The sequence below is a fragment of the Calidris pugnax genome, unplaced genomic scaffold (assembly GCF_001431845.1).
Source record: "Calidris pugnax isolate Ruff unplaced genomic scaffold, ASM143184v1 scaffold225, whole genome shotgun sequence".
In the NCBI taxonomy this organism is placed as follows: domain Eukaryota; kingdom Metazoa; phylum Chordata; class Aves; order Charadriiformes; family Scolopacidae; genus Calidris; species Calidris pugnax.
Genome location: NW_015091072.1, coordinates 2,226,914 through 2,243,224, shown reverse-complemented (window position 1 = coordinate 2,243,224; position 16,311 = coordinate 2,226,914). Strand labels below are relative to the sequence as shown.

Genomic DNA, 16,311 nt, shown 5'->3' with positions numbered 1-16,311 from the left:
GAGCAAATGGAGCCCTACCCCAGACGGTTGCCTGCATTTACTCAAAGGAATCCCTGAATAAGAGAACTAAGTCCCATCTCCAAAACACAAGAGATCCTGAAAAGCAACTGGCACGCTCTTTTCTGTTACACAGACAAAATTAGAGCGTGAGCTCCCCATAATGTACCGTAGATTATTTTCTGTTAGCATTGAGACCAGAAGGGAAAAACCACCAAGGAAGAAGTGCTAAAAGACAACAGCTCTGCAGCCACATGAGGTGAATGAATAAATAAATAACTTTGAAAATAAAAACCAGATACTGTCACTAGACAAAAAGACAGGAAGATATACCTCCTTTAAGTATATCAGAGACAGGCCATCCATTTTCTGGTTCTCTTCCAATAACAAAACAGCTTTTCTGTATTGATCCAAGTGAAGCAGACTGGCCCAGAAAATGGAAAAAATGTAGACAGTCCTATTTTTTTAGAAACTAAAGACAGCACGAAATAAGAACTTTAACCCTGGTAGCTGTGATGAAGCCTATTGATCCCTTAGATCATCTGGATGAGCTATTGTATCCACTCACCCTACATAGTGTTAACCTAGTCTTGAAAGAAAAGCTTCCAAGCAGCTATGCATGGGGAGAGCATCAGGGTTACCAGCTGTATACTGCTACCATCAGGTAGGATCTGAGTCTGGTATACCCTGGTATACCCTGAAAGAAGTATCTTCATTCTAGCCCATTGCCAGGTGTACCTCTAATATCGTAAGATTTGTTTTAACACTGCATCAGAATATGCAGAATCAGAGCCAGAGAACATAGCAACACAGATTAACGTAGCATGCATATACTCTTACTTTTTGTCCTGTGAGTCTGGCAAAGAAATAGCCTTCTTAGTAGAATGGGGAAAAAAAAATAAATAATGCTAGCGTTTGGCAGATGACATTAAAATTCATTTAGGAATCACATCAGACTCATCTGCTTCCCTGTAAGAATTTTGTACAGTCTGGCAAACATTTCAGAAGCTTCTCTTTCCCCTTTCTCTACCCTCATTTATATTCACTAGCTGCTTCTTGTAGGAGTTAGTTTTTTAATCACTTGTATTAATATAACTTTTATGAAAGATCCAGTAATTTAAGTTTCTCTTCCTACTTTTTATGTGTAACTTTGAGAATTAAGCAACACCCTTGATCGTAATTCTTCTGCATTCAGCTTTTCTGCAGCAAAGCTGGAAAATATTATTTTCTTCCCAGAAGAGGAAGGAAATCTTTCTACAATCTTCAAAAACTCTTGAAGACTGGTTATTTATGTGAAGTCAGAGGCTTTTTAAATACCTGCTGCAAAGTCACTTTCTTGAAACGCTTTGGCAGCTATAATTCAGGCATTGGAACTTTGCTAACTCTCCTGGCTAGGCAAGACAGATGGTGCACAGGAGCACTTGATTTATTCCTAGCATCACAGGGACCAGGTTTTAGAAATACTCAGACAAGCTGTGCTTCTTCCCAGTGAAATCTCAAATTCAAATTGTAACCAAAGCTCCATCATAAAGGGAAAAATCAGTGAAGATTATGGATGCACACCATCTATCTCAAGCAAATCTGAATATGACTAACCACATTTTGTAGCTTGAGCAACTTCTGCAGATTTCTACTCTTGAATTTAGGTGGTAAATCTAAAAAAAAGTTGCAGACAGCTCTTCAAGCAACAATGAACTCCTGGAAGGAAGGCAGGAACACATCTATTAAAGTAGAAACAACATCATAGAGGTGCTCAGTAAAAATTGAGAATACAAGTAAGAGTCAGCATACATCTTTGAAAATAAGTAGCATCCTTAAAGACTCAGACTCCTTGGCCTTCTGTCTGAAAGGATAAAAGCTCTTAGGATACATTGAATGTTACATTCATAAAGAGAAAAGTAGCAACGGAGAAAGAAAAAAAAAAGACAAAGAAAATCTGGACTAGTTTTGGAGGAAGCCTGAGGGTCAAGAACAACTCATTTCTGTGGAACACAAATTAAAGACAACATAAATAGGGTTATAAGTGCAATTATGTTTATAATATGAATTTGATACTATTAAATGATGTTTTCCTAATAAATGGAAAACATTCTATTGGAAGGCCAGAAGATCCTTCCACATAACTGCAAAAGAACCAAATTTAATACCCTGCTTTGGTATTGCAACTTTTAACAGAGAACAAGCATTCTTAACTTCTTTTAAAATGTAAGATCTCCTCAGCCGAAGTTCATTTTCTGATGGTACTGGCTTTTCGCTCTTGAACTGATTATTTAACATTTGCTTCTGAGTCAGGTCTTAATAAAAGTAAATTCTTCCATATAGTTAAATACAGAGGAATAAACTGTTATACAACAAGTCAGAAAAAAATAATTCTAATTCTAAAATAATGTGGTTTGCTTTTTTTTTTTTCCCCTCCCAATTATTACACACACTGAAAAGGAACCAAAATAGGACAGCTCCACACTCATTAGGAATCTATTGCCTTTGCTATGAAATAGAGCACTGGGATTTAGCTAACATATTCTGCTGCATCTATTAAGAGTGCAGGAACTGCCATAATCTGGTTAAAAATTTCACAAAGGCCCAATGAATTTATGAGCCACTGCTGCACCTTGAGTAGCTCTGGGTCAGATGAAATTAAAACTACTCTTTTACTGTTTTAAAAAGGAGTTCTACACGGCTTACAGGTAATCTTCTTTATGAAATACCATTGATCCCCAGCTGCGCACTGCTATACTGAGCACCTTAGGTCATTCTTGCTTAATGTGAAGTTTCTGCTACGGATAGAAAAGAGAGCTAAGGAACCTCTCTAAGGAAACTGGGGATTTGGGTCCACTGTTCTAGTGACAACAGCATTGCCTTTGGGAGGAAAAGGAAAAAAATCAATTCGTAAACAAGGCTGTAGTTAACACCCTGTTACAACTCTGAACTTATATAAATAACAAATCACAACGATTTTAATTGGTATTTCCTGCTAATAGTCACTGAGAGACTTTCATTGCAGTCAACTCCTCCCTTTTCATAGGGACACCTGTTTCTAGCAAACTAAAACTTTTACCTCCTGATTGCACACAATCCAAATAATAAGCAATGATAATGAGACTTCAAAGTAAACTGACCGGGAGCCATGAAAGACCAAAGTTTACATCTGTGAAGTAATTTTATATCCTTTTTCATTCACTCTACGGAAGCAATTCAAAGTCTTCTCACCTCTTTGAGGTAGCGCATCAAACGACATAGAGCGTTCACCAGTGACAAGGTAAACCCAGTGAGGCCTTCACTTCTCTCACTTTTTTGAACCTCACGACCCGTACATCGCTCATATTCCTCCAGTTCATGCTCCACTTCATGTATCATGCGGTTGAGAACATCTAGGCTGGATGCGTTGGCCCTCTGAAGGTCAATGGGGATTGCATTAGCTGGAGAATCATCTCTCCTCTGTCTTGCAGAGTTCTGTGCAGTTTGTTTTCTTTTCACTGAGGGAGGGGAAAAAAAAAAGTCATTGGAATTTCAACTTGTATAGAAAGCTTTGACCTTCCAACGAAATTACATTCTGTATTGAAATAAATCAAAGGAGAGGCCCTCTCTCACCCTGAGCTAAAATGGACCATCAAAGAACATCCCCAGTCATGCCAGTTATTTTCAGATCATTAAGAAACACATTTTCTGCCACCACATTAGTACTTCTCAAGTATGATTGTTTGGTGCTTTTATCTCAGATACCTGTTTATACTTTTCTCCTTCTCAGTAAATAGCATGGAAAGAGTTTGCCAGTGAACAGCCAGACAAAAATATTGGCTGCTTTTGGATCTCATACTTAGTGAGCAACTCTTTTACAACAATCTTTTCATGCTACAGCTTGTATCTGATGTCAGTCCCCACATACAAATGTGTGTAGAATACAGGGACTGAAATGCACCAAGGGACTGCAGCATAGAATAGAAAACTACATCAGAAATAGGAAAGCCCAGGAGAGAACTCCATGACTAGCAAAATAACACGTAGCATCAAAGGGCCATATTTATGGTTCCCAGACTCCTACAGATTTTGCTTCGCCAATGAACATGCAAAATAAGGAGAATACACTACACAAGGGGCTGTGGAATGTCCATCCTTAGAGATACTCAAGACACAGCTGGACAAGGTCCCTGCCTAATCAAATGTTGGAATTAGCCCTGCAATGACTTCCGAAGATCCCTTTTAACCTACATTTTCTGATGATATTAAGGACCCTGGTGAAAGGGAGGAATGTTATTTTTAAAAGTACTAAACTTTTTGCTGCAATTTGTTTTTGTTTCCTTGAGTTCGGGTTCAGCACTTGTCTCACAGTGTAAGTGGAGTCTAGAGTCTCTTCTTTGTCTTCAGTCTGAAGCCTTGAATGGAGTCTCTTGACGACACTGGTAGCATTGAGGGCTGATTTAAACACAAAACAAAACAAAAAGTACACATGTGAAATATTTTGGGTACGTTCTTAATAGCAATATGTTATAAAGCAATTTTATTAGAAGAGCTGTTTTTTTAGTCTGGAAATGCATCTGAGCCAAATTAGCACGTCTGTGTCTCACCCCTACCCAGAAAATGAATTCCAGACAGGATCCTCTGAACAGCTTAAAAACCCTTAAGAAGCTGTGATTTGGCAAATCCAACCTGATTGATCCAATGATGGAGAAACAGTTGTTGGAGTCAAAGGCACATTTGCTTCCTGTGATAAGGTAGTTTTTCTCATATCCTTTTCAACCCACAAGGGAGAATTCGCCAGGGAATTTTCTTCTCTCAATAATCGAAGTAGTCTACATTCAAAACAAGCACAACAGTGAATTGTAATACCATAATAACATGATTCCAGATTATCTTTACAGTCTAGAAAAAGCTTTTTAAAATATCTCTAACTTCTCAGGTAAGTTCCCTGCTCACATCCATTACCACTCCGAACATTACAACAAGGAGTTTCCCTAGAATTCTGAGGTCAGGAAAGGAGGAGGGGGAGAAGAAACAGAAACTTCATAACTTAACTATCCCCATGCAACACTCTTTAACTCCATCACCTTGAATGGATATATTTGTATTGACCTGTCAGAATTGATGTTGGTTTTGAAATTCAGAGGGTCATAGTGTCCATCTTCTGATTGATAGATTGGTAATGCTTCCTCTTCCACTTCATTAAGACCCTTTTTGAGAGACAACAAAGAAAATAAAAGGGACTTCAGAGCCATTTCAATTTGTCTTTAGGAAAAATTTATATTTTCTGACATTGTTTCAAGAAGAAAACCAAAAATATGTTTCAGTCTCTACCTCCAAAACAAAATTTTTAAAAAAAAGAAAGAAAACCACACATCTCTGTGGGAAGAGTTTTGGGGGTCTTTATTACCTAAGAAATACTAACAACTGTCTCTGAAAGTAACACACAAAGTGATTCATTCAACATCCAATACCCTATTTGCATGATTTATATTAAATAAAAAAGACCACACACACTGGAGGGTAAAAAAGGCTTTAAAGACTGTACCAAAAAAAATACAGAGATATAGCAGGGATAAGATGCAAAAAGCAACCTAAATGACAGCATTTCTAAAATTTCAGCCATTTGACATTATACATTAAAGAACTTGTAGTAAAATCTGCAAAACTGCATTTATATTCTATGTGTAAAGTGCAACCAGAACAAAATACAACCTTACATATACAATCCTATGTACCACATCCGAAGCAAAACTTAAGCAATCAGATTTGGAATTAGGATTCCTCAAACTACCAGATTTCTGCGATTCTGGGTAGGTTTCACCCGATAGCCTTTATCTATGATTTTCATATGCATATAAGGAAAAGAAAATCTCACAGATGCTGAGCAGACTACTATCAGTATGCATTTCTTTTAAAAATGTCTCTCCTGTAGCATGCGCCAAGCGATAAAGGTGCTACAGTTAACTTTTCATATTAAAAAAAAAACAAAACAAAATAAATACCACATTGAAATACATGAGAGAGCAGTACTACAACGCAAATTGCAGATATTTGCGCTCAAACCACAGTGAGCATTCCTGGTACCACTCACGTTATGAAAAGACAGAACACAAAGGCAAAATCTAAACGAAATTTTAAACAAATTTAAACAATTTTTAAATAATATAAATAATTGTAAAAGAATATGAAATATTAAAAGTTAAACTTGTAGGACTAACCAAGGCTGTGGAGTTAACTAGGGTGCGTTTATGTACGTGTTACCAGAAACAAATTGGAGCCCAACTGGTTATATCCCCATTTATGCAGACACAATTAGAAAATCAGAGGTGTACTACGACACCTAGCAATTAGTTAAGTGACACAATAATTGGTTTTTAGTCTGTAATTACTTCATTCTCTTGCTGAAAATTCCAGAATTTAAAAGGGAGAGTATGCTAATATAAGAGAGCTTCCCTATGAGACATGTTTGCTTCTCATATTCAAAAGTTCAAAAAAAACCCAAACACAAACATGATTCCCAGAGTCTCACAAAACAAACTCACCTCCATTTCATGCTATTTTCTACATATGTTATCAACATGGTATACAATACACAAAGGACAGGTTTAGGTCTGCTTGGAACTCTACCTTTGAATATTCTTATTTCGTGCAGACAAAATAAGCCACAGGACATGCATGGGACAGAACATACGTTACCTGGGAATTCATGACAGATTCACTAAGGATGGAAAGCTGAGCGGGAGGATCACATTTTTGTACAATGGGCCCTTGAGCTGATTCTAGGTCACAGTTAGGAGCCATTGTTACATTAGGGAAACCTAGAGGAATCAGACAAAACAGGGAAGAACACAGAGGACTTGGTGTGCAAAATGACTTTGTAGCAAAACCCAACAAGTTCTTGTACTTTGCACAAAAAGGGTGACAGGGGTGTATCTCCCTTTAAACAACTCCCACAGGAAAACCATAGAGTTATCTTAACACATTCGGACACGTGCCAGGCTCTTGTCCTTTTCATCTGTGTAAATACACTGGTGCAGAAGAAGCATGTAGGATGAAACAGTCCTTATAAGCAAAAGAGAACAGCAACCTATGGAGAAAAGAACCTTAGCCTAAGATTTCACATGCAAAGCCAATCCTGTCCTTCAGTAGGGTAAAGACCCACAAACCAGGATAAGAAAAGCAAAAGCCTTGTTCATGAATTGCTGATAAATCAACAATATTCAAAAGCAAGCAGTCAACCCATACAGCAATAAGAATCAGAACTACTAAAGTGGCTTGAACTGGTGCTCTGTGTAGGCCAGGAGCCTATGGAAATGGTGAGCACGAGGTGTTTCACAGTAGGTGATCCAAAATTCCCCGGTGGACTGGTACAGTAGAATAACCGCCATGGCTCGCTTTCCCCGTCAAGGGAGGTGTTACCCTCATCTATGTTTCATCTGATGTGAACAGGCTGAATCATACCACGTTAGATGAAAACAGTTAAGAAGAACACTTTGGAAAGCAAAACTATTTATGAAGAGCAAGGACATAACCTTAAAGGTACTACCACATACAAAGAAGCCGGTCTACCTGTTCGCGTGCGAGGAGCACCCCCAAACGAGTCTTTTGCCACAGCCATAACCTGACCAGATCGTTCCAATACATCTTGCAAATGGTACTGATCAGACAGAATCTGAAAGTATAGCATATAAGGAAATATTTCATACTTGGCAGACCAATTTTTCCTTTGGTTTTTTTTTTTGTATTCTTCTAAACAGCAAGAGAACAGCCGACAAGACAATTGTTGCAAAGTTGGTACTGTGCAATTAGATCCTAATTGAGATAGAATGAAGTATTGTTTTCTGATCTAAGTGACCAGAATTGACCTTGTTTTTCTGAACAGTTAAACAGGTATTACTTCTGGGCCCTCCATCAGCACTGACTCTTTCTCTGTAGAGTCAGTCCTCTCACTCCCTTCTTCTCCTCCCAGCCTGACACAAAGAAAAAGCTGGGTGTTTACGACACACTCATCAAAACAATGCCAGATCTGGCAATTAAAAAAAGTAAATCCATATGCATCCTCAAATCATTAGATCTCAAAGCTGTTGAGTCAAAGAACACTTACTTACATCTGACAGACACCCACAAGTTGCACTATTTGATTAGATCCAAACCAATTCAGACAGACCTATTCCATTCAGCCTTGACTATTGAAAATCCTGCCTAGAAACTAATCCACCTACTGCCATAAGGTTGCAACAGGCAAACACAGCTGACTACATCTGGCATCAGAAGATGTTTTGGGAATTTCCACACATTTCTCACAAGGCACAGCTTCTGTATTCAAGATCTCCCTCAGTATTTGAAGTCCATCACTGGCACAACAGCTGTCTCCTAAGGATGGAGGTGTTGGAGTACAAAGCAAGAGGCATTCAGCCACTGCGAGCCGAATGGAGTTGACGGGGGACATGGCTTCATGGCCAGAAGGCAATTCGAAACTCCTCACAGACTCATGGTTTCATTCACAAAGCTAGAAGCAGTGAACTAAAATTATATCCCATAACTTGGGAAGAAGGTAGTTATATCTTAAACACCTGAGAAGAAAACAGATATTTAACTGACCTCCACACCATCACAGTTAATCAAATTTCACCAGAGAGACTGCAAGTACTTTAGAAGATCCCACAGAAAAGACAGGCTCATGTATGCCCTCCCACTCAAAATTTAAGAACTGAGTGACAATTTTTGCTCACCCAGGAATCACAAGAGGAACTGGTTTGCAGCAGTTTCAGTTATATGCCGTTACCTCCACATATCCTCTTTCAGTGTTCATTGATAAGTTTGCTGGTTTATACTCAGCCTCATTCAAAAAAATCTAGGCAGAGGCATTTCAGCTGTTTCTCCCAACACCCTCTATTTTCCTATGCTTTGTTATGCCAAGAAGTTCCTCCATATACCTAGTTTCCATGTCTTTCTAGTTTTTTGAGCCAGAATTACACTGCAGTATATTATACTTCTCCTCATATAACCAATTTAGCAAATCAGTGAATATTCATCTTTCAATCATCTCACATATTTACTTTTCCAAATCACCATTCAGCTTTCACACCCAATACTATCGAGTCTTTCCATTTAGCCATCTGATGTCAAAACAAGCAGGAGGCTTTTAGACAAAGTTATGTCAGATCTGCAGAAAAAAAAAGGGGGGAAAAAAAATAAGATGGAAAAAAAATTTACTCGTCCCAAACCATAATTCCTTTCCCTGCAGCAATTAAAACTAAAGTGATGTGTTTAATCATACAAAAAATATCCTGATTAATTTGTTTTCACCCTCTCTTTCAGCATCAGCAGGTTCCTCCTGCTGAACATGTTATGAACATTTTTAGAACATTGCTCCCAAGGTGGAGTAGCTCACATTTGGTTGTGAACAGCAGAAAACAAAGTGGTATCAGCTTCTAATGCCCGTAGGCCCATTTACATGCCCTTGACGAATTCACTGAATGCTGTACTTCGTCCCAGTTTAGTATCACCTATGAATTTCATTAAAATTCATCCTCCCTCCTGTTTCAAATTATTATTAAAGATAATTAGACTGGATTAATGCTAAAATCTCCCCACTATGATAATCTATTCATCACCCACACTTTGGTACAATACGCTAAAGTTATTTTTAAAGTAAGTTGTTATGGCACCAATCAGAGTGATACCTACACATTCACAATCCACAGTTACAGAGATGAACTTGTACTTTTTTTCATTCAGATTTTTAAGCAGACAAGCCCCCAAAATATTAAAATTTTGCTTATCCATTTTATAACTTTTGCTTTCTTTCTCTTCAACCTACAAAAACACACTAGTAGCAGCAGCATCCTAGTTTTTGTCTCTGAGTCTTTTGCAGCTGATAAAGATTCAAGGTGCTCAGGAAGCTACACTCACAGCACTAAAGGAAAACAGATTAGCAAGATAACAGTCAAGGAGACAATCCACAGTGGTTGTGCTCTACTGGGAGACACAGGCTGAACAGTCCCCCCAGATACTCTGAACAATAAGACCTAGCAATTAACACGATTTAAGGTAGGGACAGGTGAAAATAGTGACTCTCCTCCATCTATTTCATTTTTCTCTACACACAAGAAGACACCAGTGTTTCAAACGGCAACAGCCAGATGGGTTCCATCTTCTCCTGGCATCATCTCCTTTTGTCTTCCTGTCTGGAAGCATCTTTTCTGTGATTCATAAGTAGACAAGGAGTATGTTGAATAAAGTCCTCTCTTAAATATGAAGGAGAAAGCCACTCAGGAGGAATCGAAATTTGTGCATTATCATTAGAAATGGCAACAAATACAGAACACCATTTCCTAACCATGAGTTTCACAGCTGCAAAATAGGAAAGTCACACAACAGGCAGTCCAGCCACATCTTAGAGTGAGTAGTCTGATCTACCTTTGTGATACATATTTTGGAAGTCTTATTGAAACTAGTCTGCTCTTACATTAGGGAAATTTTTTAAAGTCCACAGCTTTTTTTAATACTATACTAAAATGCACTTGGCAGAAAAGTACGAAAGTAACAATGGTTGAAATCATGCTTGCTTAGCACAATATCCTTAACACAAAAATTCTACTCTGACTGCAGAGAAACAGGTGTCAAATAGGAAACTACAAGGTGATCTTCAATTCCAGGTACATTCATTAGTTTCTGACTATGCTTGAATGTTCTCAGAGATCACAAAAAGACTTTTGAAAATTCACAAAAAATGAAAGAGAGAAGAGGTCTGTGATGGTTAATCCACTGCACATTTACATTACTAAATTGTGTTCATTTTAGCTGCTAGGTGTACATTGTTTATCATTCTTTACCAACAAGAACAATTCTCAGTTTGTTCAAAGGCTGATGAGGTCTGAAAGCTAATGACTTATGTTTTGAGACTAGTTTTCATAACATATGGCAAGGAGTCCCCTGCCATGTGAAATAAAAGGCTGTCTACCACTGAAATCCCTTTTCACAGTGACAGCTCCTGTCTGTGTTATCTAAGATTAGGGTTTGCTGCTACAGCTCAACATTCAAAAGCAAATTAAACAATGTATTTTCAGACAGAGTGCTTCAGAATGCCTAGAGAACAAGCTGTTCAATCCCGAGATGACAAGCTCTTCTGCTAGCAGCTGTAGCTCCTCAACCTTTGCTGTGTCAGTTTTCCTTCCAGACAAGTTCTTCCTTACCAACTTCTTGTCTCACCCTTTCTGCCCCTATGACTCCACATTTTCTCTGTTTAAATAAGCAATGGCAGATAAGGATGTCCCTCCCAGAAAGACAGATGTTCATGTTTCCATCAAGGAAAAATACCAGACAGAGGGAGGAGAAGGCAAGATAGCAATAAGAACACACATCTTTTTCACAACACACAGTTCAACTCTGCAAACAGTTCCTGTTCAGGCACAAAGAGGCCTGCAGAATTACAGAGGGCATAGCCAGGCAACAAGGATCAAACGCACAGCTGTATAGATCTGCTTATATAGAACAGCCTATTCCAATCATTGCATGCATGCAACACAGAGGAAGGAGAGTGTACACATATATGAGGTCAAACTATCCAAAAAGAGGAGCAAATGTTGACCTATGTGCAAGAGCAGTTTTCTACTTCTGCTGCAAACAATCTCCAGCAGGCCGAACGTGCAGATTTAGCTCTCACCTCACGCATCAGAGTCAATTTCCTTTTCTCCAAGGAATCATCAGCGAGTTGTTTTTGCTTCTTCCATTTTCTTTTCAGTGCTTTCTCTTGCAGTTCCAGATGCGCCACGGCTTTGTTTTTTGACTTGTGTATTTCATGGCGACGCAGCTATGTAAACAAGAAAGGAACGTTTCAAAATAAAGGAACAATCTAACACAAAATTTGCAGGGTAATGCTAACAAGCTCTTCTTGATTTTATCATTCATGGGCTGAATACTATTTATGTTAACTTCCTGGTAGTATCAACAACATCCTCACAAACATCCAGAAGTGTAGAATGCCATCAAGACCAGCCAAAGTTAAAGCAGCTCCAAAGGTGAATGAGGAAAGTCTTACAGTTTTCATCTGCCCTACACCACTGACTCAGTAAGAGTTTTCTCAGCTGTAAAGGGAGGAAAAACCCAAACACTACCACCTATAATACGCATAAAAAGGCATAATGCATTCTCCTCATTTAACACAATAAACAGAGATATTCCCTCACTTCTTCTAACAATTAATTATATATAAATACATTCAGTTTAAATACAAATTAAATGTGTGAGGTGCTTGCTAAAGTGCATGGAAGCTATCAAGCCAACTATTTATAGAATCAAGTCTCTCTCTGCTATTTGGCCCATCTGACCTGACTAATCTGTCAAAATTTATAAGCAATAATAGCTCATACTGCTTATTCCATCCTGGTAATCAGTGCTACCACGGAAAATGAAATGGAATTCACGTATTTTGTAATGAACAGGTTATTCATTATAAAGAAATTATGTTAAATTGTTTAGATGAAAATAAAGTATCCTCAGAATTAGAGAGATTCCTGAAATAAAGCATGTCTTTCAGTCCTTCCAGCGGAGATGAGACTTTACTCCACTGAGTTTTTATGTATTTATGTGTTTATGATGGTATACACTTTACTGAAATAAAAACTATGGCTACTGCTTCCTAATGGAAACAGAAAACTAAAAAACATCAAGTGCCAGAGCCTAACACTAAAGAGCCAGTATTTTCAGAAGCTTCAAAACGGAGATTAAACATTGGCAGAAAACATCCCTGTAAGTATGTAAAACACAAATGATAACCAGCTAAATCTTCTTGCTACAAAGAAGGAACATTAAGGAATATTAAACTTACTACATCCTCGGGAGTTGCACGGTGGACTGTCAAATCATGGACGGTACTCTGCAAACAGGGATCAGAAAACACATCAAAAGCCAGAATTGAGGACAAACTGGATTTTTTCCAAATTTCATTAAAAAAATCCCCACTAAATGACAATTTATTAGGCATGAAACTATATGATGGTACGTTTTTATGGCATCGTAAAGCATTCCACCCTCAGCGAGGTAGGCAATCAGCAAAAATACCCCTATTGAGACTGTGGCTGCTCTTCAGCTCCCAGAGTGGGCTGCCAGCGGGGAGGCCTAGTCCCAGGCAGCACCAAGGAAGCAAGAGGGGTCACATCCACACCAATTCCCCCACAGCACCCCCTCCCCACCCAAATCCACACACAAATTGGGTATCACAGAATCACGGAATTGTCGGAGTTGGAAGGGGCCTCTAGAGATCATCTGGTCCAACTCCCCTGCCAAAGCAGGGTTGCCCAGAGCACATCACTCAGGTCTACATCCAGGCAGGTCCTAAAGATCTCCAGAGAAGGGGACTCCACAACCTCTCTGGGCAGCCTGTTCCAGTGCTCTGTCACCCTCACCGGAAAGAAGTTTTTCTCTCATATTTGAATGGAACTCCCTATGTTCCAGCTAGTGCCCGTTGCCCCTTGTCCTATCGCTATCTATCTCCGAAAGTGAGCCCCCCACCACCACGGAGGACGGTGACCTCGAGAAGCTCCCCTCAGCCGGCACGCCCGCAGCCCTTCCCCGGCCGGTAACAGGGCCACCTGCGGTGTCACAAGGAGAAGCAGCCCCGCCGCTGGGGCCCGCAAAATCAGTTTTCCTTCCAGACAAGTTCTTCCTTACCAACTTCTTGTCTCACCCTTTCTGCCCCTATGACTCCACATTTTCTCTGTTTAAATAAGCAATGGCAGATAAGGATGTCCCTCCCAGAAAGACAGATGTTCATGTTTCCATCAAGGAAAAATACCAGACAGAGGGAGGAGAAGGCAAGATAGCAATAAGAACACACATCTTTTTCACAACACACAGTTCAACTCTGCAAACAGTTCCTGTTCAGGCACAAAGAGGCCTGCAGAATTACAGAGGGCATAGCCAGGCAACAAGGATCAAACGCACAGCTGTATAGATCTGCTTATATAGAACAGCCTATTCCAATCATTGCATGCACGCAACACAGAGGAAGGAGAGTGTACACATATATGAGGTCAAACTATCCAAAAAGAGGAGCAAATGTTGACCTATGTGCAAGAGCAGTTTTCTACTTCTGCTGCAAACAATCTCCAGCAGGCCGAACGTGCAGATTTAGCTCTCACCTCACGCATCAGAGTCAATTTCCTTTTCTCCAAGGAATCATCAGCGAGTTGTTTTTGCTTCTTCCATTTTCTTTTCAGTGCTTTCTCTTGCAGTTCCAGATGCGCCACGGCTTTGTTTTTTGACTTGTGTATTTCATGGCGACGCAGCTATGTAAACAAGAAAGGAACGTTTCAAAATAAAGGAACAATCTAACACAAAATTTGCAGGGTAATGCTAACAAGCTCTTCTTGATTTTATCATTCATGGGCTGAATACTATTTATGTTAACTTCCTGGTAGTATCAACAACATCCTCACAAACATCCAGAAGTGTAGAATGCCATCAAGACCAGCCAAAGTTAAAGCAGCTCCAAAGGTGAATGAGGAAAGTCTTACAGTTTTCATCTGCCCTACACCACTGACTCAGTAAGAGTTTTCTCAGCTGTAAAGGGAGGAAAAACCCAAACACTACCACCTATAATACGCATAAAAAGGCATAATGCATTCTCCTCATTTAACACAATAAACAGAGATATTCCCTCACTTCTTCTAACAATTAATTATATATAAATACATTCAGTTTAAATACAAATTAAATGTGTGAGGTGCTTGCTAAAGTGCATGGAAGCTATCAAGCCAACTATTTATAGAATCAAGTCTCTCTCTGCTATTTGGCCCATCTGACCTGACTAATCTGTCAAAATTTATAAGCAATAATAGCTCATACTGCTTATTCCATCCTGGTAATCAGTGCTACCACGGAAAATGAAATGGAATTCACGTATTTTGTAATGAACAGGTTATTCATTATAAAGAAATTATGTTAAATTGTTTAGATGAAAATAAAGTATCCTCAGAATTAGAGAGATTCCTGAAATAAAGCATGTCTTTCAGTCCTTCCAGCGGAGATGAGACTTTACTCCACTGAGTTTTTATGTATTTATGTGTTTATGATGGTATACACTTTACTGAAATAAAAACTATGGCTACTGCTTCCTAATGGAAACAGAAAACTAAAAAACATCAAGTGCCAGAGCCTAACACTAAAGAGCCAGTATTTTCAGAAGCTTCAAAACGGAGATTAAACATTGGCAGAAAACATCCCTGTAAGTATGTAAAACACAAATGATAACCAGCTAAATCTTCTTGCTACAAAGAAGGAACATTAAGGAATATTAAACTTACTACATCCTCGGGAGTTGCACGGTGGACTGTCAAATCATGGACGGTACTCTGCAAACAGGGATCAGAAAACACATCAAAAGCCAGAATTGAGGACAAACTGGATTTTTTCCAAATTTCATTAAAAAAATCCCCACTAAATGACAATTTATTAGGCATGAAACTATATGATGGTACGTTTTTATGGCATCGTAAAGCATTCCACCCTCAGCGAGGTAGGCAATCAGCAAAAATACCCCTATTGAGACTGTGGCTGCTCTTCAGCTCCCAGAGTGGGCTGCCAGCGGGGAGGCCTAGTCCCAGGCAGCACCAAGGAAGCAAGAGGGGTCACATCCACACCAATTCCCCCACAGCACCCCCTCCCCACCCAAATCCACACACAAATTGGGTATCACAGAATCACGGAATTGTCGGAGTTGGAAGGGGCCTCTAGAGATCATCTGGTCCAACTCCCCTGCCAAAGCAGGGTTGCCCAGAGCACATCACTCAGGTCTACATCCAGGCAGGTCCTAAAGATCTCCAGAGAAGGGGACTCCACAACCTCTCTGGGCAGCCTGTTCCAGTGCTCTGTCACCCTCACCGGAAAGAAGTTTTTCTCTCATATTTGAATGGAACTCCCTATGTTCCAGCTAGTGCCCGTTGCCCCTTGTCCTATCGCTATCTATCTCCGAAAGTGAGCCCCCCACCACCACGGAGGACGGTGACCTCGAGAAGCTCCCCTCAGCCGGCACGCCCGCAGCCCTTCCCCGGCCGGTAACAGGGCCACCTGCGGTGTCACAAGGAGAAGCAGCCCCGCCGCTGGGGCCCGCAAAATGCGGGAAGACCCGCCGAGGCCGCAGCAAGGCCCAGGGCCCGGCCTAGCTCGGCGCTCGGGGGCGGGGGGTGTGGGGGGTGTGTAGAAGCACTCACGTCCCAGTCCCGCTTAACCACCGCCGACCTCCTGGGGCCCTTCCTGCCGGCGCCGCGGGGCCGCGGCCCGCGCAGCAGCGACATGACCGGCCGGGAAGAGGGGAACGGCGGAAACAGTACCGCGGGCCCCGCGCGCCTC

At 40.2% G+C, this 16,311-nt stretch overlaps 1 protein-coding gene across 6 annotated transcripts in view; it reads right to left on the bottom strand.

Annotated features, from left to right (window-relative positions):
• Positions 1-16,311, bottom strand: part of SPICE1 (spindle and centriole associated protein 1) — a 28,439-nt gene extending 12,128 nt beyond the window's left edge. For 3 of the 6 annotated variants that reach the window (XR_001413690.1, XR_001413691.1, XM_014957285.1), the window contains exons 1-9: positions 16,173-16,311; positions 15,267-15,314; positions 14,103-14,249; positions 7,528-7,630; positions 6,655-6,776; positions 5,068-5,165; positions 4,645-4,787; positions 4,270-4,410; positions 3,208-3,473 (exon numbers count right to left, since the gene is read on the bottom strand). Coding sequence is in view for 1 of the 6 variants with exons in the window: in XM_014957285.1 (XP_014812771.1) it covers positions 3,208-3,473; positions 4,270-4,410; positions 4,645-4,787; positions 5,068-5,165; positions 6,655-6,776; positions 7,528-7,630; positions 14,103-14,249; positions 15,267-15,314; positions 16,173-16,256 (1,152 nt within the window). In the remaining 5 variants the exon portion in view is untranslated. Of the gene's footprint in view, positions 1-3,207; positions 3,474-4,269; positions 4,411-4,644; positions 4,788-5,067; positions 5,166-6,654; positions 6,777-7,527; positions 7,631-11,626; positions 11,774-12,790; positions 12,917-14,102; positions 14,250-15,266; positions 15,315-16,172 lie in introns of those variants that run through there. The other 3 variants (XR_001413693.1, XR_001413692.1, XR_001413694.1) reach the window with 3 other exon arrangements.